The following is a 26,533-nucleotide window of genomic DNA, read 5'->3' on the forward strand; positions in this document are numbered from 1 at the left end:
TTCACAAAAAGGTCGAAATTTGGTGTGTTCAACTCATCATATGAGCCGCGCCATGAGAAAACCAACATAGTGGCTTTGCGACCAGCATGGATCCAGACCAGCCTACGCAGTCTGGTCAGGATCCATGCTGTTTGCTAACGCTTCCTCTAATTGCAATAGGCTTTGAAAGCGAACAGCATGGATCCTGACCAGACTGTGCGGATGCACTATGTTGGTTTTCTCATGGTGCGTCTCATATACTTTTGAAGGAATGGATTCAAAGTTGCTCACATGCACATCCTTTTCTGAATATGATAGTATGTGAGGGCATCCGTGTCCTATGGACACAATTCTAGTCATTATTATTATTATTACACTCGGCACTAGCTTCATTGACTTAAGTGTAAATATTCCTGGAATTAACGTACATGTACTTGTAAATGTTCATTTCAGACTTCAGTGTAAATATTGCTGGAAATAACATACATGTACTTGTAAATGTTCATTTCAGAAAATATCCAAGTAAGAGAAGATGTAGTTGCTACCTGTGATAGTTCTGGTTTTGTAATTCTACTTATTGGCTTCAACAGCCCAGTCAAAGATTTATTGACGAAACTTAAGGGAAAACATGCAGAAATTGAAAAGCGGCTGAACAGAAAAACGGAGACGGTCTGGGTTGACTCTTTGAAATTAAGGCTATTAGATACTATTGGTTTTTTCCAAGATTTGAAACGGGAAATAGAGGATACTGAAGTATATATCGGTGATGGCGAAGTAACGATTGAAGGACAACCAGATGATATATCATTCGTCCGTGTAAAACTATACGATGTCGATAACCAGATTTCAATAACCAAATGGAGTCATGGGTTTTCCAACGATTGTGTAGATTTTGTTGAAAGGAAGTTGTTGGACAAAATATCAACCCTTTTAAAGAGCAATAATTTGACTGCAGTGTGGAAAATAGATATGCGAGATATAGAGGTATGTGCATTTGAAGGCTTGGGGGCATCGATGTCAGGAGAAAATGACTATGAAGTGTTCGATGAGGACCATTACAGTTCTCCTGATGATAGAAGCGTTGGCAAAAATGCAAAGGAACTTTTGAAATCTGCCATTACAGAGATGCAGGAAACCGTCCAAGATAGTATAATAGAAGTTTTGACATCACCCGAATGGGTATCATTTCTTGAAAACATGACAGAAACTTATGAAGAAGATGCAGAGATAGAATTTAAAGAAAGTCTAGGAAAAATTGTCATTTATGGGATGAAAAAAGAAACAGATTTGATGCACAAGAAAATGAAAGACTTCTTAGACGAAAATGCTATCAGGAGCGAAACAATTCAAAGTGGAACAATAAATGTAAGATTCATCCAGATGCACAGAAAAGACTTCGTCGAGAGGTTAGAGAAGAAGTTTGAACCTCAGAAAGTAAAGATTGAACTCCAAGGTAAGCATAGATGCCGGTGATAGGTTATATAGTATGGGATGCAATAATAATTAAAGGGTGTGTAGTAAATTTGTTCCTATTCGTTTTGTTACCCCTGATAAACTGAATAGTGTCGAATAGATTCTGTTGCACGTCTTGCATTTATACTGTAATACCTGTTCGGTATACAAGAATGTCATCAAATACAATTTGGCATATAGACCATAAGGTAGATTTCACATTTAAAAAGTGTGCCAAGTTTGGATAATGCCATTTCGGATAAAATCAAGCTGTTGAATATTTCTAAGGGTAGCTTTAACATTTCGTAACTGATACTGATTGAACTTTTTCATTTTCGGATGAACATACCTATTAGCTACTTAAGCCAGAATCATGAATTTATTTAAGTGACCAGTATTTGTAAACTGTATAATTAAGTGGATGGGGGGCAGTGAAAATATTTGCCTTTTCGAACTTGAGTGATTTCAAAATATATATGTTTTATAGACAAAGAATCCAGTTTGTCCGGAAATTATAATATTTTTATTCAATTTTCTAAAACTGATGTATGTTCTTGTTTGAATGTTTGAATTACAGCGGCACTTGCCTACTCATTTGGCTACTCATTTGAAAATGAAGCCTGTGGTGAAAATAGGAACGAACTTTTTACACACCCTTTACTTTTTACGATTATTATGACTGTGGCTTATATTAACCCCCTTTAAAAGTTAATGTACATTATTTTTACTTAACAATGTGTCTATGATCATTCAATTTCAGCGTAAACAAGTAGAAAGTTTTCGATCCCCTTTAACCCAGTTTAAACATCAAAAAGTTACTGCCTTTTTTGATTATAGGAAATTAAAAAAGACAGAAAATATGGTTGAAAATCTTATTTTGGATTAATTTTGTCTCAAACAGTTGTGCAAATGGGCAATTTTGAGATATTTTTTCAGTACCATTCAACAGTTTAGCCTGACAATATTTTATTATATACTGACGGTAAAAGATGCAATAAAAACGTTTTGCCTTTGTTGTGACTTCGTTATTTTGCATTTAATACTGGCCTATTTAGGCCAAAGCCACACCTAAAACTTTGTATTTATCTGTACCTAGAGTACTGGTATAAAGTAAAAGTAAGGCTTTTTTGCTTTTTTTAACGTTTCAGCGTTATGAACAACATTAATATGACTTCCGGCTTTTTAACATGTGAACGTTATTTATTTAACTTTAAATACTGAATTGAGACTTTCTTTACTCATTAGACGACTGTGTCAACATCAGGGGTAACAAAAAGGGTATATCAGAAGCCAAAAAGGAGTTTAAGATATTTTTTGATGCAATCCAATGTGAAAAATACACCATTCAGAAAGTTGCGGTGAAAGATGTTTTCAGAGATGAAAAGGAACAAGGGACAATAGCTATTGTTGAAAAAGAAACAAGGTTGGTATATATATTCAAAAACTCTACCTTGATATTAGTTATAGTTGCATAATGTCACAAAAGTATTAAGTCACTTTGGGAATAGGTGTACGACGTCACTGGGTATTAGGAGTATAGTGTCGAGACATGTTAGAGTACAAGGTCTCTTTAACTAAATGTCACTGAATTTGGAGTACGATGTCACCTAATATTAGGTGTTCGATGTCACTGAATATTTGGTATACTATATATATCAATAAATATATGGTGTAAGATGTCACCTAAGAAATAGATGTATTCTGTCACTAAAGTTACAGGTTTACGATATCTCTAAAGTAATGGGAGTACGATGTTACTGAAGTAATAGGTAAACGATGTGGCTAAAGTAATAATTGAACTATGTCACATAAGAAACAGAAGAACGATGTCATTGTAATAGAAGTAAGATGCCACTAAAGAATAGATGTATGTTGTCACTAAAGTAACAGAAGTACTATGTAACTAAGTAAATGGTGTACAATGTGGCTAAAGTAATAGGTGTACGATGTTTGTTGGCATTATCCTGTTATTTGGTCCGCGGACCAGAAACTCCGGTCTTATTTTCTTGTATTAATGTAACTTTCTTGAAATTATATATCGGTGTTTCTCACCGTATTGGGGTCAAAAAGTAGTCCATCCTAAAAAGTAGTTCTTATAGTGTTGCAAAAAAGTACCTTCCTCAGGTGACTATAGTCTGTATCAAAAGACTAATGCTATTTATTCCGTACAGTGTTGAAAAAAATAGTCCCTAACCTCTGGTGACTATAGTCTGTATCAATAGACTAATGCTATTTATTCCGTAAAGTAACCGAATATGAAAACTATTTACATGTCAGTTAGAAGTCCAAAATTACTTCCCAGCAAATGAACAACGAAATATACAAGTTTTAAAGGAACAGTTCCAGCACAAAATTAGTAAAGTCTTCATTCGGAGATACTGTTTACGTACACACACAAAAAATCAATATACTCGTATCGGTTATTTGTGACATTAAATGCATACAGATTGTATTTCTTTTCGTCAAACAGACGGAATAAATCGCGAAAATGTTTATATCCGCTCTCATCCCTGCACAAATTTGTCAGATAAGCCCACTATAGAAATATATCTGGATTTAATTTATTGACATACACGAATGCAGCTAATAATAAACGATCAAAATGTTTAACACCTATCTACCAAAATAGTCATCTAATTAGCTTTGGCCACTTTTTAGCATCTCCAATAATGTCTTGTATTATCATCCATTGTGTGTAAATTTTTCTTCTTCCATAGCAAACGGTCAATTGAAACTTGCAATCAAAATCAAGGCATATTAACATCTCTGTGAACTATGTTAATGGGTTCATTCGAAGTACATGGTTATCTTTTGATCTGAACGTAAAATTATGGGTAAACATTGTCTGCAGAATGCCTGACCTCACTATATATACTCCTGGTATTTGGTCCGCGGACCAAATAAATTCTTCGTCGCTATATATACTCCTGGTATTTGGTCCGCATCTGAAAACTTCTATATTAACGAATTATTTTAAGAATGTCACCCCCCAAAAGACTACCAAGCCCCATTTTCTGAAAATATGCTCCCCCAAAGAAAACCCTTTTCCCGAGGATACTTCCCCTTATAAGGCATTAGAATGAATCTATTGGAAAACATTTTCGTCTCTCTATATATACTCCTGGTATTTGGTCCGCGGACCAAATAAATTCCTCGTCGCTATATAAACTCCTGGTATTTGGTCTGCATCTGAAAACTTCTTTATAAACGAATTATTTTTAGAATGTCACCCCCAAAAGACTGCCAAGCCCCATTTTCTGAAAATATTATCCCCCAAAGAAAACCCTTTTCCCGGGGATACTTCCCCTTAAAAGGCATTAGAATGAATCTATTGGAAAACAATTTCGTCTCTCTATATATACTCCTGGTATTTGGTCCGCGGACCAAATAAATTCTTCGTCGCTATATATACTCCTGGTATTTGGTCCGCATCTGAAAACTTCTATATTAACGAATTATTTTGAGAATGTCACCCCCAAAAGACTGCCAAGCCCCATTTTCTGAAAATATTATCCCCCAAAGAAAACCCTTTTCCCGGGGATACTTCCCCTTAAAAGGCATTAGAATGAATCTATTGGAAAACAATTTCGTCTCTCTATATATACTCCTGGTATTTGGTCCGCGGACCAAATAAATTCTTCGTCGCTATATATACTCCTGGTATTTGGTCCGCACCTGAAAACTTCTATATTAACGAATTATTTTAAAAATGTCACCCCCAAAAAACTACCAAGCCCCTTTTTCTGAAAATATGATCCCCCAAAGAAAACCCCTTTCCCGAGGATACTTCCCCTTAAAAGGCATTAGAATGAATCTATTGGAAAACATTTTCGTCTCTCTATATATACTCCTGGTATTTGGTCCGCACATGTATAATTTATTATGTGTATTCCTACGCGACCTTACATGACCTCAACAGTGAATGGCGGAAGGATACACAATGATTTTTTTAGAATGGTGGATGGATACACTATGATGTTTTTACAAAGCCGAAGCTAAACATATCATTTAAATGTTGTGGAATTTATTTGGTCCGCGGACCAAATAACAGGATAATGCCTGTTTGTTTAGTGAGAAGAATACGGTGTCACTAAAGTAATAGGAGTAAGATGTCACTAATGTCAATAAGTGGGCGCGGAATTATAATAAAAAAACTACTAATTTTTATTATTCACCACCGAAGGTGGAGGAAAATTATTTTTTACATTGTCCGTCCGGCTATTCGTCCATGCTTACTTAGGTGGCTGTAGAAATAAAAGGTAACGGTGATGTTTCTTCATTGTCATTCATTGTGCCTGTTTCTTTTTCTCTTTGCGTGGCTAAAATAACAATAGAGAGAACAAACGGGTAGCCACATAAGTATCTGTTTGTAAAGAGTTCCGTGTGTCCGTCCGTCAGAAATTGAAAATGCTTATACTTCAAAAAGTATTTAAGCCAAAATCACCATACCGTGCGTAATTATTAATTAGCACATGACTTTTGCTTAAATATAGTATTATCTTCCTTTGTCTAGTAAAAACAGAGCTTTTCCCCTTGATTTGTTTGGGGAAAAAAATGAAAGTGCTTATAATTCAAAAAGTATTTCGGCTAGAATCACCAAACCTCACATAATTATTAACTAGCACCTGACCTTTGCTCACATGGAGTATTATCACCCTTGACTCAATAAAAGTAGAGTTTTTCTCCTTGCTTTGTGTGAAAAAAAAACATTGAAAATGCTTATAATTCAAAAAGTAATTAGCTGGAATTACCAAACCTCACATATAACTGCCTCGTGGTAGAGCGCCCGCTTCGAGTGCGGGAGGTCATGGGTTCGATCCCTGGCCGCGTCATATCAAAGACGTAAAAATGGTACTAGTACTAGCTACATGGATAATAGCTTCCTTGCTTGGCACTCAGCCATAAGAGGATAGTGGTAGGACTGGTCAGCCCGGTGTCAGTATAATGTGACTGGGTGGGGAATAATGTCACGTGTCTACGGCGTGATATTCCAGTGAGACAGCACTATAAAGTCGGGCATTGTGCGCGCTGCTACAAGTAGACACCGTCGTTTATATGACTGAAAAATTGTTGAAAAAGTCGTTACGTACACACACAATGATGAAAAAGCACATAACATTTGCTCACATATAGTAATATTCAGTTGATGGAGTAATCTAAGTAATCTAATGATGGATCTTCATGAAACTTTACATAAATGTAGATCAATTTAGGTTTGTGATGCAAGCACAGTTTCGTCGGGATAACTTCATTAACAAGAGTTATTGCCATTTAATTATTTTTGTAGTCCATATATTCCTGCATAGCAAAGTAATCCATTGATGGATCTTCGTGAAATTTCACACAAATATCTGTCACAATAGGGCGGCGGTGCTAGCGTAGTTCTCATCAGGATCTCTTTAAAAACTGCAAAGTTTTTGCCCTTTAATAGTTTAAAAATTCAGAAATTCCCACAAAACAAAGTAACACATTGATGGATCTTCATGAAACTTAATACAAATATAGATCACTATAGGACAGATATTTCCCCCTTGATTTGGTAAAAAATAGGAACCCACAAACCACTGCACATTCCTTTTGTACATTACTTGTGTATATCTGGAAATTGAATATTTTTAAAATATAATCCCCTCATTCACAAAACACTTTATCCGGTGGGGGATATAAATTTACTGAATTTGCTTGTTTTTACTAAGTGGCTTTTTTCTGACATTTCTCACATGAACATGGATTTCTTTTGTGGACTCTGGCCGTGCAGCAAAATATTGATTTTTATTATAAGGTCCATGTAATGAAAACACTTCTCATGTCAAGAAAAAATAATGTCCGCGTAGTCAACGATTTCAGGTAGGTGATGATTTTAACCAAAATGATATTATATTTCAAACAGTTGTCTTATTAAACTACCTGGTGAAAATGCTACCTTCATGGAGCAAGCGAGTATTGCTGGCGAATCAGAAGACAGTGATGATGGTTACGAGGTCCCCATATCTGCTAGAGGCGCCACCGGAACCAGTCAAGGTCTGAACATTACAATTTCATATGATAAAGAATGTGTTAATTGAATTTGAATGGTAACGTTTTTAATTACGAGAATGTCTACCAGGACGTGTCATGCGCGAAACCCGGACCCCTAGCTTCAAGGTCACAATAGGAGGTTAAAGGTCAACAGTGCTTTTTGCCTGTCCGGTCCATAACTCTGCCAACTATGAAGGGATTTTAATATTACTTGTCACAAATGTACCTCATAATAAAACGATGTGTCATGCTTAACTTTCAGACCCCTAGCTCAAAGATCAAGGTCACACTTGGCATTCAGATGTTAACATGGCATGAACAGGGTCTGTTTCGTGTCCGGTCCTTAACTCATGATGAGGCGACGTGTCATGTACAAATCCCGGACCGCTGGCTCAAAGGTCAAGGTCACAATTGAAGGTCAGAGGTCAACAGGGCTTTTTTTCCTGTTCGGTCCATAACTCGGCCATCCATGAAGGGATTTTAATATTACTTTGCACAAATGTTCCCCATGATAAGACGTGTCATGCGCAAAACCCGGGGCCATAGCTCAAAGGTCAAGGTCACAGTTGGAGGAGGTCAAAGGTTTTTTTTAGCTCGACTATACGAAGTATAAGGAGAGCTATCCTACTCAACCCGGCGTCGGCGTCGGCGTCTTCCCGCGTCCCCACCTTGGTTAAAGTTTTTTTTACACTTTCTCTTTTTTCTTCTTATCTCTGTAATTAATTGATGGATTTGATTCAAACGTAAAATAATTATTCCTCATCATCACCCACATCATTTGACATAAGGGTCATAACTCTGGCACCAATATTTCATGATTTATCCATCCTTTTCACTTAGATTTTCAGGTTAAAGTTTTGATACACTTTCACTCTTTCTCTGTTATTACTGAATTGATTTGATTCAAACTAAAAATAATTGTTCAGCATCATCACCCACATCATATGACACAGAGTGCATAACTCTGGCACAAATTTTTCATGAATTATTCCCCCTTTTTACTTAGAATTTCAGGTTTAAGTTTTGATGCACTTCCGCTCTATCTCTGTTTTTACTGAATGGATTTGATTTCTACTTAAAATTGTTGTTCAACATCATCACCCACATCATATGACACAAGGTACATAACTCTGGCACACATTTTTCATGAATTATTCTCCCTTTTTACTTAGAATTTCAGGTTAAAGTTTTGATGCACTTTCACTCTATCTGTGTGTGTGTGTGTGTTCGGGTTTAACGTCTTTTTCAACATTTTTTCAGTCATATCACTCTATCTCTGTTATTACTGAATTGATTTGTTTCAAACTTAAAATAATTGTTCAGCATCATCACCCACATCATATGACACAAAGTGCATAACTGTAGCACCAATTTTTCATGAATTATGCCCCCTTTTACTTAGAATTTAAGGTTAATTTTGATGCATTTTCGCTATATCTAAGTTATAACGAAATGCATTTGATTCAAACTTGAAGTAGTTGTCCCACATCATCACCCACATCATATGACACAAGGTGCATAACTCTTTATGAATTATGCCCCCTTTTTGCTTAGAATTATACTTAAAGTGTTTTGATACACTTTATCTTTACCTCTCTTATTACTTAATATTTTTGACACAGACTCAAGCTATTGTGCAATATCTTCACCCACCATTGGAGTCATTAAACACTCCAGTGACGACTCCAGTTTCCTCAGATGTGCCCAGTTTCACTATTCAGCATCGAAATAGTCGAGAGCGCTGTCTTCTGTGACAGCTCTTGTTTTCCTGTCCGGTTCAGAACTCTGTAATCCATCAAGGGATTTTAATATTACTTAGCATAAATGTTCCCAATGATGAAACGATGTGTCATGCGTAACACCCAGAACCCCAGCTTAAAGGTCAAGGTCACACTTGGAGATCAAATGTCAATGGGACTTTTTTCCTGTCCGGTCTATAACTTTGTCATGCAAAACAGGATTTAAATATCAGTTTGCACAAATATTCCCCTGAATGAGACAATGTGTCATGTGCAAAACCCGACCCTTTACTTCAAGGACAAGGTCACTCTTGGAAGTCAAAGGCCATAAGGGATTTTTTCCTGTCCAGTCAGCAATCCTTATAGAGATTTTAATATGTTCACCACTATGAGACGTAGTGTCATGCGCAAGAACCTTGTCCCTAGGCCTAAGGTCGTGACACACAGAGGCCAAAGGTCAAATACAAGAATGACTTTGTCTGGAACATTTCTTCTTCATGCATAGAGGGATTTTGATGTAACTTGGCATAAATGTTCACTACTATGAGACGGATTTTTATGCGCAAGAACCAGGTCCCCAGGTCTAAGGTCAAGGTCACACCTAGAGGTCAACGGTCAAATTCAAGAATGACTTTGTCTTAAGCATTTCTTCAAGCATGGAGGGATTTTGATTTAACTTAGTACAAATGTTCACCACCATGAGACACCTTTGTTTTTAGAATTACGTCCCTTTGTTTTTACTATAAATAGATTATATTGTAACTTATTTATTACTGGCCGTAGGGAAAAATCTAGACCAGTTTTCTGTGGTACAACATGCATGTTACATCCGATTGTTAGGTGTATTTTGGCCTATCTACCTTGTAAAGAGTTTCTTGTGGACTTATATTATATAGAATCTTTAATTAATTATACCCCCACCAAACATGTTTGAGGGGGGTATATAGGAGTCAGTTTTGTCGCGTCCCGTCGCGTCCCGTCCCGTCGCGTCCCGAAATCTATTATCTCAGTTATTACCAAATGGATTTGATTCAGACTTAAAATACATGTTCCACCTTATCACCCACATCATGTGACACAAGGTGCATAACTCTGACACCAAGTTTTCATGAATTATGTCCCCTTTTACTTAGAATTTAAGATTAATTTTGTTGTATTTTCACTATATCTCAGTTATTACTAAATGGATTTGATTCAAACTTAAAATAGATGTTCCACCTCATCACCCACATCATGTGACACAAGGTGCATAACTCTGACACCATTTTTTTTATGAATTATGCCCCTTTTTACTTAGAATTTAAGGTTGATTTGAAGTATTTTCACTATATCTCAGTTACTACAAAATGGATTTCATTCAAACTTAAAATAGATGTTCCACTTCATCACCCACATCATGTGTCCACATCATGTGACACAAGGTGCATAACTCTGACACTAAGTTTTCATGAATTATGTCCCCTTTTACTTAGAATTTAAGGTTAATTTTGTTGTATTTTCACTATATCTGAGTTATTACTAAATGGATTCGATTCAGACTTAAAATAGTTGTTCCACCTCATCACCCAGATCATGTGACATAAGGTGCTTAACTCTGACATAATTTTTTTTATGAATTATGTCCCCTTTTACTTTAAATTTAAGGTTGATTTTGATGTATTTTCACTATATCTCAGTTATTACAAAATGGATTTGATTCAAACTTAAAATAGATGTTCCGCCTCATCACCCACATCATGTGACACAAGGTGCATAACTCTGACACCAATTTTTCATGAATTATGCCCCTTTTTACTTAGAATTTAAGGTTAATTTTGATGTATTTTCACTATATCTCGGTTACTACTGAATGGATTTGATTCAGACTTAAAATAGATGTTCCACCTCATCACCCACATCATGTGACACAAGGTGCATAACTCTGACACTAATTTTTCTTGAATTGTGTCCCCTTTTACCTAGAATTTAAGGTTAATTTTGATGTATTTTCACTATATCTTATTCTGATTGGCTTAGAGCCAGAGGGAAGTAACCTTTTTTTAACTTTTGTACTGAGTTTCTTCCTCTTAAATTCAAGGAATTAGTCTATTTTTAGAAATCCTATTTTTAGATTTTCAATATTTTAGGTATTTTTCTAACTTTTTTATTATAAGTCCTATGTAAAAAGTAAATACATTTTTCTGTGGTAACATGGGTCGGTAAGACATTTTTTTTGTATTCACTTTCAGTGTATCTCTAATATTAGAGATTTTTTATATTTACTAGTATTACTATACTAGTATTATACTAGTATTACTTATATGTGGAAGCCCAGGATGAAGTACTCCAAAGACTAAGTATTTTTAAAATTTCTTATGGTTGCCATTCTTCTGTGACAAGACCGTATGGTGGGGGTATGAGTCACTCCTGTGACAGTTCTAGTTTCCCTTTGTTGTTACTATAAATATCTTATATGATACCTTTATCGGCCGAAAATGGCATATGAAAACAACTGTTGTTTTTTATATATACAAATTTTAACCCAAGTGTTTTGTTATAACATATTGTATTTATAGTACAATATTGTTTATACATCATTGACAGATATTAGTTCATTATGTTATACTGCAGTAGAGAAAATTAGGTGCCTTCCAGTAGGGGACTTTGTATTGCATGGCAATACTTCATTCACTTGTTTTCACTCATTTTACCACTTTTCAGCATCATTTCTACATTTTTAGCTCACCAGAGCACAAAGTGCTGAAGGTGAGCTATTGTGACCGGTCATTGTCCGGCGTCTGTCGTCCGTCAACATTTGCCTTGTGAACACTCTAGAGGCCACATTTGTGACCCAATCTTTAATGAAACTTGGTCAAAATGTTAGTCTTGATGATCTCTAGGTCAAGTTCGAAACTGGGTCATGTGGGGTCAAAAACTAGGTCAGTAGGCCAGATCAAAGGAAAAGCTTGTGAACACTCTAGAGGCCACATTTGTGACCAAATATTTATGAATCTTGGTCAGAATGTTAGTCTTGATAATCTCTAGGTCAAGTTCGAAGCTGGGTCATGTTGGGTCAAAAACTAGGTCAGTAGGCCAAATCAAAGGAAAAGCTTGTGAACACTCTTAAAGGCCACAAGTGTGGCCCAATATTTATGAAACTTTGTCAGACTGTTTGTCTTGATGATTTCTAGGTCAAGTTCGAATCTGGGTTATGTTGGGTTAAAAACTGGGTCACCCGGTGAAATCAAAGGAAAAGCTTGTGAACACTTTAGAGGCCACAGTTGTGTTTCAATCTTTATGAAACTGGGTCAGAATGTTTGTCTTAATGATTTCTAGGTCAAGTTTGAAACTGGTTCATGTGGGGTCAAAAACTAGGTCACTAGGCTAGATCAAAGGAAAATCTTGGCAACACTCTAGAGACCACAATTTCAATTTGAAACCCATGAGAATCAGTCAGAATGTTTGTCTTGATAATCTCTAGGTCAGATTTGAGTCTGGGTCATGTGGGGTCAAAAACTAGGTTACGGGGTCAAATCAAAGGAAATGCTTGTGAACACTCTAGAGGTCACAATTGTGATCCAATCTTTATGATTGTTGGTCAGAATGTTTGTCTTGGTGATCTCTAGGTCAAATCAGAATATGGGTCATGTGGGGTCAAAAACTAGGTCAGTAGGCCAAATCAAAGGAAAAGCTTGTGAACACTCTAGAGGTCACAGTTGTGACTCAATCTTTATGATTTTTAGTCAGAATGTTTGTCTTGATGATCTCTAGGTCAAATTTGAATCTGGGTCATTTGGGTTCAAAACCTAGGTCAGTAGGTCAGATCATAGGAAAAGCTTCTGAACACTCTAGAGGTCACAGTTGTGACTCAATCTTTATGAAATTTGGCCGGAATGTTTGCCTAGATGATCTCTAGGTCAAGTTTGAATCTGGGTAATTTGGGGTCAAAAACTAGGTCACTAGGCCAGATCAAAGGAAAAGCTTGTGAAAACTCTAGCGGTCACAGTTGTGACCCAATATTTATGAAACTTTGTCAGAATGTTTGCCTAGATGATCTCAAGGTCAAGTTTGAATCTCGGTCATGTGGGGTCAAAAACTAGGTCAGTAGGCCAGAACAGAGGAAAAGCTTGTGAACACTCTAGAGGTCACAGTTGTGACTCAATCTTTATGATTTTTGGTCAGAATGTTTGTCTTGGTGATCTCTAGGGCAAATCAGAATATGGGTCATGTGGGGTCAAAAACTAGGTCAGTAGGCCAAATCAAAGGAAAAGCTTGTGAACACTCTAGAGGTCACAGTTTTGACTCAATCTTTATGAAATTTGGCCGGAATGTTTGCCTAGATGATCTCTAGGTCAAGTTTGAATCTGGGTAATTTGGGTCAAAAACTAGGTCACTAGGCCAGATCAAAGGAAAAGCTTGTGAAAACTCTAGAGGTCACAGTTGTGACCCAATATTTATGAAACTTTGTCAGAATGTTTGCCTAGATGATCTCAAGGTCAAGTTTGAATCTCGGTCATGTGGGGTCAAAAACTAGGTCAGTAGGCCAGATCAAAGGAAAAGCTTGTGAAAACTCTAGAGGTCACAGTTGTGACCCAATATTTATGAAACTTTGTCAGAATGTTTGCCTAGATGATCTCAAGGTCAAGTTTGAATCTCGGTCATGTGGGGTCAAAAACTAGGTCAGTAGGCCAGAACAGAGGAAAAGCTTGTGAACACTCTAGAGGTAACAGTTGTGACTCAGTCTTTATGAAATTGGCCAGAATGTTTGTCTTGATGATCTCCAGGTCAGGTTCGAATCTGGATCATGTGGGGTCAAAAACTAGGTCAGTAGGCCAGATAAAAGGAAAAGCTTGTGAACACTCTAGAGGTCACAGTTGTGACCCAATATTTATGAAACTTTGTCAGAATGTTTGTCTTGATGATCTCTAGGTCAGTTTTGAAACTGGGTCAAGTGGGGTAAAAAACTAGGGCAGTAGGCCAGATCAAATGGAAAGCTTGTGGACACTATAGGCCACAGCTGTGACTCAATCTTTATGAAACTTTATCAGAATGTTTGTCTTGATGATCTCAGGGTCAGGTTTTAATCTGGGTCATTTGGGGTCAAAAACTAGGTCACATGGTGAAGTCATCGGAAAAGTTTGTGAACACTCTAAAGGCAACAGTTGTGATTCAATCTTCATGAAACTTTGTCAGAATGTTTGTCTTGATGATCTCAGGGTCAGGTTTTAATCTGGGTCATTTGGGGTCAAAAACAAGGTCACATGGTGAAGTCATCGGAAATGTTTGTGAACACTCTAAAGGCAACAGTTGTGATTCAATCTTCATGAAACTTTGTCAGAATGTTTGTCTTGATGATCTCTAGGTTAAATTCGAAACTGGCTCATGTGGGGTCAAAAACTAGGTCAGTAGGCCAGACCAACTCTGGTGAGCGATATAGGGCCATCATTACCCTCTTGTTTTGCCAAACCTTGTGGAAATGAAAAAATTCAAGCCGACTGGGGCGAGTAGTTCTTAAGCAATAAAAATGGTATTTCTATCGATTATTTAAATGAAATTAGGATTAACTATGAAGGTTTGGGAAAATAGTTATTAAGGTGTCTTTGGAAAATACATTATTTACGACAAAATTTGTGTACATTATACTTGATTTATTGTCAGTTAGGAATAGCTCAACATTTCACTTTTTCAGATGGGTTTGGTTCAGCAACAGCTGCGAAACCTATAAATCAAGGGTTCAAAGCACCTAACGGAGTAAAAGTCAATCTTGTTAAAGGAGAACTCGGGCAAAAAGATGTATATTTATTTATATTTATTTATTTATATACGTATATGTAGAGATATTGTTTAGCCTAAAACTGGACATAATTGCTGCAAAACAAATAGTTTTTTAGGTTCGGCATAATACATAATTACATCAATATTTGCGGTAGAGAAAACATGTATTTTATGTTTAATATTTTAAACAGGCTTCATTTTAACTGCAAAACGTTGTATCTTTTATAAAGATACAATAATGACAAAAGCGATACGTTTTTGTTGTATTTACAATCATGCCGAAACATGGACTTTCCAGTTATAAAGCTTAGTATAGACTCAAGGTGCCCTCCTGACATGATTCAGAAGTGAAGACCATCTGGGTAGACCGTTTTTGTTTTTATTCAATTTTCATTCGGCATTTTAGAATTGTAAAGCTAGTACATGAAATTAATATGTCCATATCTTTTCTAATAATAGGGTAATGTTATCGTTGTAACAACATCACCAAATCTTAACTTGAGTAGCGGCAATGCTTGCAAGTCGGTGCTTAAGGCAGGCGGAAAGAAACTCCAAGATCAGTGTAAAGAAAACTACCCAAATGGAATAGAATTTGGCGAAATAGCAGTTATTGATGGTGGTGGAAGTCTTGAATGCAACAAAGTTTATTTGACAACATTGCCAAACTGGAATTCTGACCACAATCCGAGACAGGTAACATTTTAGATTTTCCATCGAATGTTCCTTAAGTGAGGTTCAGTTCATTTTTTATCAGTGTGCTTATATAGGGTTATACTCAGCTCCGGATAATATTTACCATGTCAAGCCTTTTATCATTTCTTTTAAATGAGTAAAAGTAATCTATGCATAATTTATGATATAAACCAGAACATGATATGTGAACATATAACATTTTAACATGCCCAGTTAATAACTTGAAACATCACAAACTAAAATAGTGCAATAATGGTGACTATTTCTTTAAGTGTTGGTTTTCTGTTGTAAATATTTGAATATCATGTAAAGTTTTTATACACAATAGTTTAGATGAATATTTGCCTACATGGTACTTTTCATAATATGCCATTATTGTATGTTACAGGTTTTGGAAAAAGTCATGAAAGATTCTCTAGAATTAGCCTCGAAATATAAGATGTATTCTATTATTTTTTGTGCAATGGGTACCGGACAACTCAAATATCCAACTGATCTTGTAGCTATGATTATGTATCAGGCAGTAATTGATTTCGACCTCAGCCATCCACAAACTACATTAAAGGAAGTCAGCTTTGTTCTTTATCAGAAAGATTATTCAACGATCAAGGTATATATTTCATGCCGAGTTGTATCAGATCTTGCTTTGAATCGGTTTTAAGAAATCTTGTACCCGGCTGCTACCTATTAAATGTTTAATTTTATATTTTCATTACCTGGTTGTTAATCCCACCAATTTAATTATTAAGTTTGTTATCCGATTGATTCTTCATTTGTATGGAATTTATTTTTGCCGAAAAATACAAAAAAAGAGATGTAAATGGAAATTACTTTAGTCGGAGCCAGGACTCGAACCCGCATTACTACGTCAAAGCATCACCGTACACATTGAAATATCCCAGACTTAACTACCAGAAAAGTTGGCAAATAATAGCGGTGATTATTCATCGTACCAAACTACCCGTGGTGTGCATATGGCGATAATATGACCGCCACACTTCACGAGTATGCTGTTGCGAATGTATGTTATTTTTAACTCGAGATATGAAAATAATATATGTATATAGAATTTTTATATACATTTTGTAATTTCTCGTCACATTGTAAACTGGACGAAAAGACTGAAATTCGTAGCAATTAGGCTTGATATAGATTCAGAGCAGATATCTGATGAATTGTGTGGTATATATATGGACCTCGGGCCATTTCAATGCGTACAGGTTTTAAGTGGGTTAAAGCTTTTTAAAGCTGGGAAATTATCTGTCGAATATGATATCCGTCCTGGTAGGCCTAAAACCTCTGTCACCTCTGTTACCAAAGATAAAAAGAAAGGGTAGATTTCCCGGAAACACGGAGCATCACCCCAAACACAGCCATAAAGCCATGCATCGCAAAGTATGGCCACAACAAAAAGAAGCTGTAACGTAAAAATATTGTAGACGGGCTGCTTCAAAAATGCATCAACAAGTACATTATAAATATATGCAAAATACAGAAAAATGTGGATGGGGTGGTAAGGGGTAGATAAAAGGGTCGGATGTTGGGGGAAGGTGGAGCAAAGATGAATATTCAGCAGGGAAAGCCACGTTCCTTAAACGCAGTATTCCTACAATGTCGCAGACACGCACGTATAAGAGACAAAGAAACACACACACACACACACACACACACAACTAACATACACAGATAAAAAAAACAACACTATGGGGCACTGCCCATGACAAACGCAAAAATACACGTACACATATATAAGCAGGAAAAAACAGCAGTTGGGCACCGCTTAAGGACGACCGGCGGTCAGAATTATGGTGGACACGATAACTAACTCATTGTAAAAAGAGAAAGGCAGCAAATGCAAGGGAGCATAAATGAAAGGGAAAGGGATGGGGCGATGGGGGTAATGGGGGTAGTGAGGAGAAAGAGAAAACAAACGCTAACAACGAACAAGACAACAGACACAACACAAAGTATGAGGCGGACTGAAAACAAGTTGAAAATAGGGGCACCGCCTTGAAATGGTCAGTAACCTATGAAAAGGAAACTGGGGGTTTAAACGCATTTAGGACATGCCAACCTTACACTTACATCGCTGCTGTAAAAGCTGTGATCGAACAGGATGCGCGATTGTCGGTGAAAGATATAGCCGCCAGTTGTACTGGCATATCAGAAGGCAGTGTGCAAACAATTCTGAAAAAGCGTTTGGACCTGAGAAGGGTGTGCGCTAGGTGGGTACCTCATTTGCTCACTGCGGAGGCGCTAAAGAAACAACGCCTTAAAAGTGCCCGGGAACTTTTGAAAACATACAAAGGCTGTGGTAGTTTAGCTAGGGTTGTTTTGCAGATGTCGGTCGGTCCGTAGACCAATCGGTTTCTGGATGATAACTCAAGAACGCTTTTGCCAAGGATCATGAAAGTTAATAGGGCGATTGGTCTTGACCAGTAGATGATCCCTATTTACATTGAGGTCAGTAGGTCAAAGGTCAAGGTCATAGTGACCCCGAATATTTAAACTATTTCCAGTTGAAAACTCAAAAATGCTAGGGCCTAGGATCATGAAAGTTTATAGGGAGGATAGTCATGGCCAGCAGATGACCTCTATTGATTTTGAGGTTAGTAGGTCAAAGGTCAAGTTCACAGTAACCCGGAAAAATTAACCCGCTTAAGCACTATAACTTGAGAACGATTTGGCCTATGATCACGAAACTTAATAGAGATGTTGATGACTCCTATTGGTTTTAAGGTCAGTAGGTCAAAGGTTAAGGTCACAGTGGCCCGGAAAAGTTAAATGGTTTTTTGATGATAACTCAAGGACGCTTGGGTTAGGATCATTAAAGTTGATGAGGAGGTTAGTCATAACCAGCAGATGAAGGGTTTGTGAATGATAACTCAAGAACGCTTGGGCCTAGGATCATGAAAATTGAGGGGAGGTTGGTCATGACCATCAGACGATCTATATGGATTTCGAGGTTAGTAGATCAAAGATCAAGGTCTCAGTGACCCAGAACAGTTAAACGGTTTCCAGATGATTACTCAAGAATGCTTGGGCCGAGGATCATGAAAGTCTATTGGGAGGATGGACATGACCAGCAGATGACCCCTGTCGATTTTAAGGTTAGTAGGTCAAATGTCAAGGTCACAGTGACCCAGAACAATTAAACCGTTTCCGGACTATAACTTGAGAACGCTTGGGCCTAGGATCACGAAACATAATAGGGATGTTGAATATTACCAGCAGATGACTCCTATTGATTTTGAGGTCAGTAAGTGAAAGGTCAAGGTTACAGTGACCCGGAACAGTTAAAGGGTTTGTGAATGATAACTCAAGAACGCTTGGGCCTAGGATCATGAAAATTGAGAGGGAGGGTGGTCATGACCAGCAGACGACCCTTATTGATTTCGAGATTAGTAGATCAAAGATCAAGGTCACAGTGACTCAGAACAATTAAACTGTTTCCGAACGATAGCTTGAGAACTCTTGGGCCTAGGATCACGAAACATAATAGGGATGTTGATCATGACCAGCAGATGACCCCTTTTAATTTTGAGGTCAGTAGGTCAAAGGTCAAGGTCATATTGACCCAGAACAGTAGAACTTTTTTTAGCCAAATAACTAGAAAATGGTCTAAGATCACATTTGATACAGAGTTTTCTTTTGACTGGTAAATGACCAAAAATTATTGATTTGAAGTCAGAAGGTTCCAGTGGACTGTGACCAAATTATTTCTTTTCCTTGTGCAATTACTGAATGCATCAAGGGGGGTGCATTTCGTGTTCTACGAGCTCTTGTTTCTAACTTGCTAACAGGTGACGAAACCTGGGTGTATATGTTTAAGCCACAGAGAAGGGCTGATAATAAGCAGTGGAAGCGAAAAGATCAAAAACGCCCCTGTGTCGTCAAGAGAACGGTAACTTTGAAAAAGATGTGGCACGAAATTTTTCTTCAACTATAGTCACTGGACAATTCTACAAGAACTCTGTACTGAAGAAAGTAAAACAGTTTTACAATAAGAAACGTCCCGGCAAAGGATGGCCAGTAGTCCATCTTATACACGACAACGCCTCCCCTCATAAGTGCGAGGTTGTTAAGTCTTTTTTTGGCTTCTGAAAAGGTGGAAATTGTAAACCATCTGCTTTATTCACCTGACCTTAGTTCCTGTGATTTTTTTTTATTTCTAAGACTTAAGAAAGAAACAAACGTCCAAAGTTCTCTTGGCAGCGCCATTTATCAGTGTCTCAAACAGATACCAAAAGAAAACTATTTGTCTGCTTTACGCGATTGGGTTAATAATTTACAAAAATGTGTTTCGGTAAAGGGGAATACCTTGAAGGTTTGTATTAAAAATTATTTTGATATTATTGCCCTTTCTAAACTTCACAAAATAGGCCATAGTGAAGAAATCTGGTGTGTTCAACTCCTCATTGATCGCGGCCGATGATCATATTGAATAGGACAATTATTTGCACGCTGGGGAAAATATTTCATGATGGACCTGTCAATTCTTTACTTATGGGTGAAACAGGTCTCATAAGCGTAAATACGACTAGCTTCTACTGATTATAAAAACATACCGTACGATTTGTTGTGAATTAACTGTTGTTGTACTTTTAGTAGTTCAACCGCCACCCATGTTTAAGAGCAACATTTAAAAAACACGTTTTTTTCATCCTCAAGTAATAAGTAAGTAGACTCGCCCAGTTTAATCAATCTAGACGCATAATCTAACTATACGAGCGTCTATTTCACCCGATTTACATTCGGAACATTTTCACGCGTTTCGGGCTTTATCGTATGTTTAACATGGGATTTTTGAACCGGCCAAAGATGTTGGAAATGTTTGTCTTATTGTTTATTCTTTTTAATAAAACTGTTACTGCTTTCATTGTTTACTACTTTTTTTCCACCCTTGCCCGAAAAAACAGTAATGAGTTTGTACACTGTTCAGACAACTGTGCTCTGTTGAAATTTAACCAAACACAAGTTTACCTCCATAAACAGAAAGCATGATATGTGGCCATGCGCGGATCAAGGGGGGGGGGGGGCGTACCGGGGGTCCGGACCCCCGCTGGAAAATCTTTAGAAAAGGAAAGAAGACAAGAAGGAAAGAAAATGTTTTTCGAAAAAGTCAACATTAGGACTGCATGTAAAGTATATGCGGCTGCTGCTACATACGACCCCGACATAATTCATATTATTTATCTAAAAGAAACTAAGAATTTTACCTTCAAGAAAGCTTGATTTTATCATTTTCCCAAATTTAACAAGTTAGTCTATAAAACTGTCCCAGAATGCAAAAAATGAAGTGCTAAATTTCAAAATGTCCAGGGTGGGGGGGGGGGGGGGGGCAGGGGATCGGCCCCCTCTGGGAAAATTGGCTGTGTCCGTGCATGGTCACTATAATACCTGTCCAGTACTGGACATTACGGTAAACGCTTCTTTCCTGCACAAATGACAATTTTGCAACTTCTGTCCGGTTTGTACAAATTTCTGGCTGCGATAAACCATTTGACTTGTACACTTATTGCAGGAATGGATTCAAAGTTGCTCAGGTGCACAAGCTTATCTGAATATAGCTTGCTTCACACTGTTAGTCGAACATCCTTCATGTGTACTAGAGTTTTCATGATAGTGATTGCTTTTACTTAAAAGGTATTATTTTACAAATAAATCGAGCGCTGAGGTTATTGAACATGTGTTAACTGTTGTGTTCTTTCTTGAATTTCAGGCTTTTGAAGAGGAAGAAAGGTTAAGATTAGAAGGTGGTGGTGAAAGACCAACATTTGGTAAGTATTTGATATCGTATGATCATATGAATATCTTAGAAATGTAAGTACAGTCTACTATAAAATATTTACTATGGTCGAAAAATAAAGTGACAGCTTACAAGACAATAATTTAATTAATAAGCTTGACCAGAATCTACTATATAACTATCATACGGACCACTGGCGCCAGATCAGAAAGAAAATGCCTCTGTACATGTTATACCCTACCCCTAGGTATTCTATAAGAACCATGGTCGTGAACGGGAAAGTGCACTAACCCGTTTCAATCGTACATTTCTCAACTTAAACGCGCAGTTCGGTGAATGGGTACCTAGTATATTGAACAAGCGATAATTTATCTTCCATCGTGCACCAGTCACATTGTCTCAATATTCCATATTGCTGAGATTATCAACATATTTTATGCTTTCGTCAACGTTACAGAAAAAACTTGCTTGAACTTCCCTAATGAACATCCGGTCTAGAGGTCACGGCAGTGCGCACATGTTTGGCGAAACGTAAACAAACAAAAACAGATTTTAAAAAAATCAAAATTTTACACTAAAACTCGAAATGATGAATGAAATTCATCTTGTATATGATCTTTAATTTGAAATCGTACATTGGTCTGCGTCTGTTCTGTATATTTTATTCATTTTGCACATTTTGCTGCATTTTCACATTTTAGCGAACACGTGTAGTAAAATGACGATTGACATACATTTTTACAACAGCCAATCAGAATGGTTTTGTAATCTAGAACGGAACTTCACCAGGGAAGTTCAAGCAAGTTTTTTGTGTAATGTTGAAATTACTATAAACTACGCGTTGTTTTTATAAGATAAGATGTATTGAAAAATGTGACCGGTGCACAATGGAAGATAAATTACCACTTGTTTGATATCCATAGTACACATTTACCCCACTGCGTGTTTTAGGTATGAAATGCGCGATTGAAACGGGTTAGTATATTTTCCCGTTCACGACCATGGTTCTTATAGAATACCTAGGGGTAGGGTATAATATGTACAGAGGCATTTTCTTTCTGATCTGGCGCCAGTGATACGGACAAGTACAAAGTAGCGATTGACAAAAACGGACAAGCAAGTCAAAATCGGATTTCGCCACCCCTGCTGTACATGTATGTGTTTTGTTTTACAGATCTAAAAGCCGGAAACATGACGATAGAATTGTCAGTTGAAAACATTGCTCAACAGAAGGTTGGTAGTTACTTACGAAATTTATGCGTTTTTAGCTCACATGTCACAAAGTGACAGTGTGAGCTTTTGTGATCGCGCAGCGTCCGTCGTCCGTGCGTAAACTTTTGCTTGTGACCTCTCTAGAGGTCACATTTTTCATGGTATCTTTATGAAAGTTGGTCAGAATGTTCATCTTGATGATATCTAGGTCAGGTTCGAAACTGGGTCAAGTGCGGTCAAAAACTAGGTCAGTAGGTCTAAAAATAGAAAAACCTTGTGACCTCTCTAGAGGCCATATTTTTCACAAGATCTTCATGAAAATTGGTCAGAATGTTCATCTTGATGATACCTAGGCAAAATTTGAAACTGGGTCACGTGCCTTCAAAAACTAGGTCAGTAGGTTAAATAATAGAAAAACCTTGTGACCTCTCTAGAGGCCATATTTTTCATGGGATCTGTATGAAAGTTGGTCTGAATGTTCATCTTGATGATATCTAGGTCAAGTTCGAAACTGGGTCAGCTGCGGTCAAAAACTAGGCCAGTAGGTATAAAAATAGAAAAACCTTGTGACCTCTCTAGAGGCCATATTTTTCATGAGAGCTTCATGAAAATTAGTGAGAATGTTCACCTTAAGGATATCTAGGTAAAGTTCAAAACAGGGTCACGTGCCTTCGAAAACTAGGTCAATAGGTCAAATAATAGAAAAACCTTGTGACCTCTCTAGAGACCATATTTTTCAATGGATCTTCATGAAAATTGGTCAGAATTTTTATCTTGATAATATCTAGGTCAGGTTCAAAACTGGGTCACACGAACTCAAAAACTAGGTCACTATGTCAAATAATAGAAAAAAAACGACGTCATACTCAAAACAGGGTTATTTGTAGAATATGCATGTCTTTTAATTTAGTTTCAGTATAGAAAATGTGGTTCTTTCGGCAGCAAATACATGCATGACAAATGTCACTTCGGATAGGGTATTTTTTGCTGGGCAATTTTAGTAGATGTCTGTGAAACGTATAACAAAACATTATAATGTCTTAAGTTGTATACAAGTTTAATACAGCTTGGTTGGAATTGTTACCTTTTGTTTTAGATTAATGTTTATTATTTTACGGAAAGGTTGATGGTATTTTGTGCTCCACATCTCCAAACATGGATTTAAGCCGTAATGGTGCATGTCAAGCTCTTCTTAGAGCTGGTGGAAACACCTTACAAGACGAATGCAAAGCAAAATACAGCAACAAACTTGAAGAAGGAAATGTGGTTGAAATTGGAGGTGGAAAGTTATCCTGCAAGTCTGTATTCTTGACTGTTCTTCCTGGGTATAATGCTGATGCTATCAGTGTATGTATTTTTCAACTATTAACAAAGTACTCTAATAAAGATGATAAAACGACAGTTAAGGAATAGACTAAAATGTACATTTCATTGTCATGTAGAAAATGTTAATTCTTAACTGACCATTGAAGAATGACTTTATCAATTTCTACAATTACTCTTATTACAGTATAATTTATATTTAGGCAAAATTTTAATGATTTTTCCCAGATCTTAACGAAAGTCATACAGACACTGCTGCAACTAGCCCAGGCAAAAAGTCTGAAATCTTTGGCGTTACCAGCACTTGGGACAGGTTTTCTGCGTTATCCAAAAGATGAGGTTTGCAAGTGTATGTTTGAGACTGTGATTGAATGGTCGCAGAAAAATCCCAACTCGAGTTTACAGAATGTCCGATTCATAATGCACGCAAAGGACCACGCTGTGATTCAGGTAATGTTTAAATACGTTTCGGTTTATTTTTCTTTTTGTTCAAGTTCTGTTATAGTAGTCGTTTCAGAACAAAGTATTTCAAATTTGAGTTATACCATGTTTGTTTAAAAATACCTTTCGAAACACTGTTATTTTTAGCTCACCTGTCACATAGTGACAAGGTGAGCTTTTGTGATCACCCTTCGTCCGTCGTCCGTCCGTCAACAATTTCTTGTCTGCACGATAGTGGTTTCATTTATGATTTTATTTTAACCAAACTTGCACACAACTTGTATCACCATAAGATCACGGTGACTTTCTTGAACTGGCCAGATCCCATTATGGGTTCCAGAGTTATGGCCCCTGAAAGGGCCAAAATTAGTTATTTTGACTTTGTATGTACAATAGCAGCTTTATTCAGGACTTATTTGAAATTTCATTATTGTGATTAGTTGGACTGAGACAGTCAAGGTAGATAACTATGGACTGATTTTATGTCAAATTACCTCCCTGTATTTCAAATTAAAACTGTTATATCTCCATAACTAATGAAGATACTGATCTGAAATTTCATTTATGTCAACAGATTTATTTGGCAGATCCTTCTTTTGTCCACTTTAGACTTACAATATTTTTGTTTAATTACTTCCCTTTTACGTTACTATAAATAGCATATTTTTAGTAACTTTTTTTATTATTGGCCGTAGGGAAAACACGAGACCAGTTTTCTGTGGTACAGCATGGATGGTACCTCAAATTTTTAGGTGTATTTTAACATATCTATACCTTGTAAGATTTTTTTTTCTTTTTGGTTAAATTTCTTCCCTTTGTTGTTCCTGTCGTCCTTTGGACTTAGATATTTTTTCTGAGGACCTTCTTGTCCTCAAGTGCAATGATAACAGGTGAGCGATATAGGGCCATCATGGCCCTCTTGTTGTAAATTAATACATGCTCTTTTTTGAGTGAAATGGTTAAATCAATTAAAATGTTTGATAAATTTATCTCTTCATGCACATGAAAATTTGAATGTGTTTAGAAACAAATGTGAATGTATTAAGTCTGTAAAAATGCGATTTTAATTTTGTAGATCATATATTGTCATCTTTTATATTTCTTTAGAGGTTCAAGTCATACATATTGAATGCGAGAGGAAGGGGAAGAAGAGAAAGCAGGCATTCAACTATAGATCCGAAATATCCAGGCTCTCGCCCAAAGACAGCAGCTCCTGCCCCACGACAAACGTCCTTCTACAATGCACATCCCGATGGTGGGAATTTTTTCTATACGTTTAAGATACAGTTAGTTCCTGAAATTAAGCTGTCAGTGTCATTATTCCGAGTTGTGTCGGACATAAATCTTGTAATACCACTAGATTTACCAACTGCATTATTTCTCCCATATTGCCCAGATATAAATCATATCCTGTAAAATCTTTACCTCTTAAAGCATAAGCAATTAGATTGTTTCTTCCATATTTTTCACAGGTGTACATATTGGAAAGATAAAGTTAAGTGTTTTCAAAGATGATATTCTGTCACAGAAGACAGATGCAGTTGTATCCAGTGTTGGAAAGGACTTTGAATTCCTAGGTTAGTTTGTTATTGTAAATTATTTGTGCCTATGTAAACAGTTTCTAAGCACTATTTACCAATGGTATAATAGCTGATGCTATTTCTTTGTTCACTGACTATACTTAACTCTTGTAAAACTATAGATAAAATTTATAATGCTTTATCTTCGTAACGTTAGTGAAAAAAAGCTTAATTCAGATATTAATTTATCTCTGAGATCTTACATGAATCTCTTTTGGATCTTTTGTTCATTTTGCAGGCGCTGTAGCTCTTGAATTGAAAAAGAAATGCCCGAAGATGGAACCCGAGTGTAATAGAAAAGGTAATTACCATGTCATTAATGGATAATAGCGTAGACTGATAAAATATGGCGATGTTGCCTTCAAACTTCATATTTGTTTCAAACGTTTCCCAGTTTTTGACTTACTGCATTTTAACTACCGTCCATGAACAAGCTCAATCAAAACGAGCCTGCAACATTTTCGTTTTTGTTGTGTTGAGCGACCTGTGGAGTTTCTACTTTTTCTATTTTACTTGTCTGATTTGATTTCGGTGTTGTAAATAATAGGTTGGAAAATATGATTCTGATATTTTATTTTACCTAATGGAAAGTC

At 36.8% G+C, this 26,533-nt stretch overlaps 1 protein-coding gene across 1 annotated transcript in view; it reads left to right on the top strand.

Moving 5' to 3' along the window:
• The window catches only part of LOC123547472 (protein mono-ADP-ribosyltransferase PARP14-like), a 111,068-nt gene that overhangs the window by 53,519 nt on the left and 31,016 nt on the right, over positions 1 to 26,533 (top strand). The window contains exons 9-21 of the mRNA XM_053551711.1: positions 491 to 1,432; positions 2,677 to 2,854; positions 7,322 to 7,452; positions 14,857 to 14,960; positions 15,402 to 15,635; positions 16,024 to 16,245; positions 21,358 to 21,415; positions 22,559 to 22,617; positions 23,719 to 23,943; positions 24,148 to 24,369; positions 25,468 to 25,615; positions 25,833 to 25,937; positions 26,179 to 26,241. Of these exons, the coding sequence (XP_053407686.1) occupies positions 491 to 1,432; positions 2,677 to 2,854; positions 7,322 to 7,452; positions 14,857 to 14,960; positions 15,402 to 15,635; positions 16,024 to 16,245; positions 21,358 to 21,415; positions 22,559 to 22,617; positions 23,719 to 23,943; positions 24,148 to 24,369; positions 25,468 to 25,615; positions 25,833 to 25,937; positions 26,179 to 26,241 (2,691 nt within the window). The remainder of the gene's footprint in view (positions 1 to 490; positions 1,433 to 2,676; positions 2,855 to 7,321; positions 7,453 to 14,856; positions 14,961 to 15,401; positions 15,636 to 16,023; positions 16,246 to 21,357; positions 21,416 to 22,558; positions 22,618 to 23,718; positions 23,944 to 24,147; positions 24,370 to 25,467; positions 25,616 to 25,832; positions 25,938 to 26,178; positions 26,242 to 26,533) is intronic.

The sequence above is a fragment of the Mercenaria mercenaria genome, chromosome 9, assembly GCF_021730395.1.
Source record: "Mercenaria mercenaria strain notata chromosome 9, MADL_Memer_1, whole genome shotgun sequence".
NCBI lineage: Eukaryota > Metazoa > Mollusca > Bivalvia > Venerida > Veneridae > Mercenaria > Mercenaria mercenaria.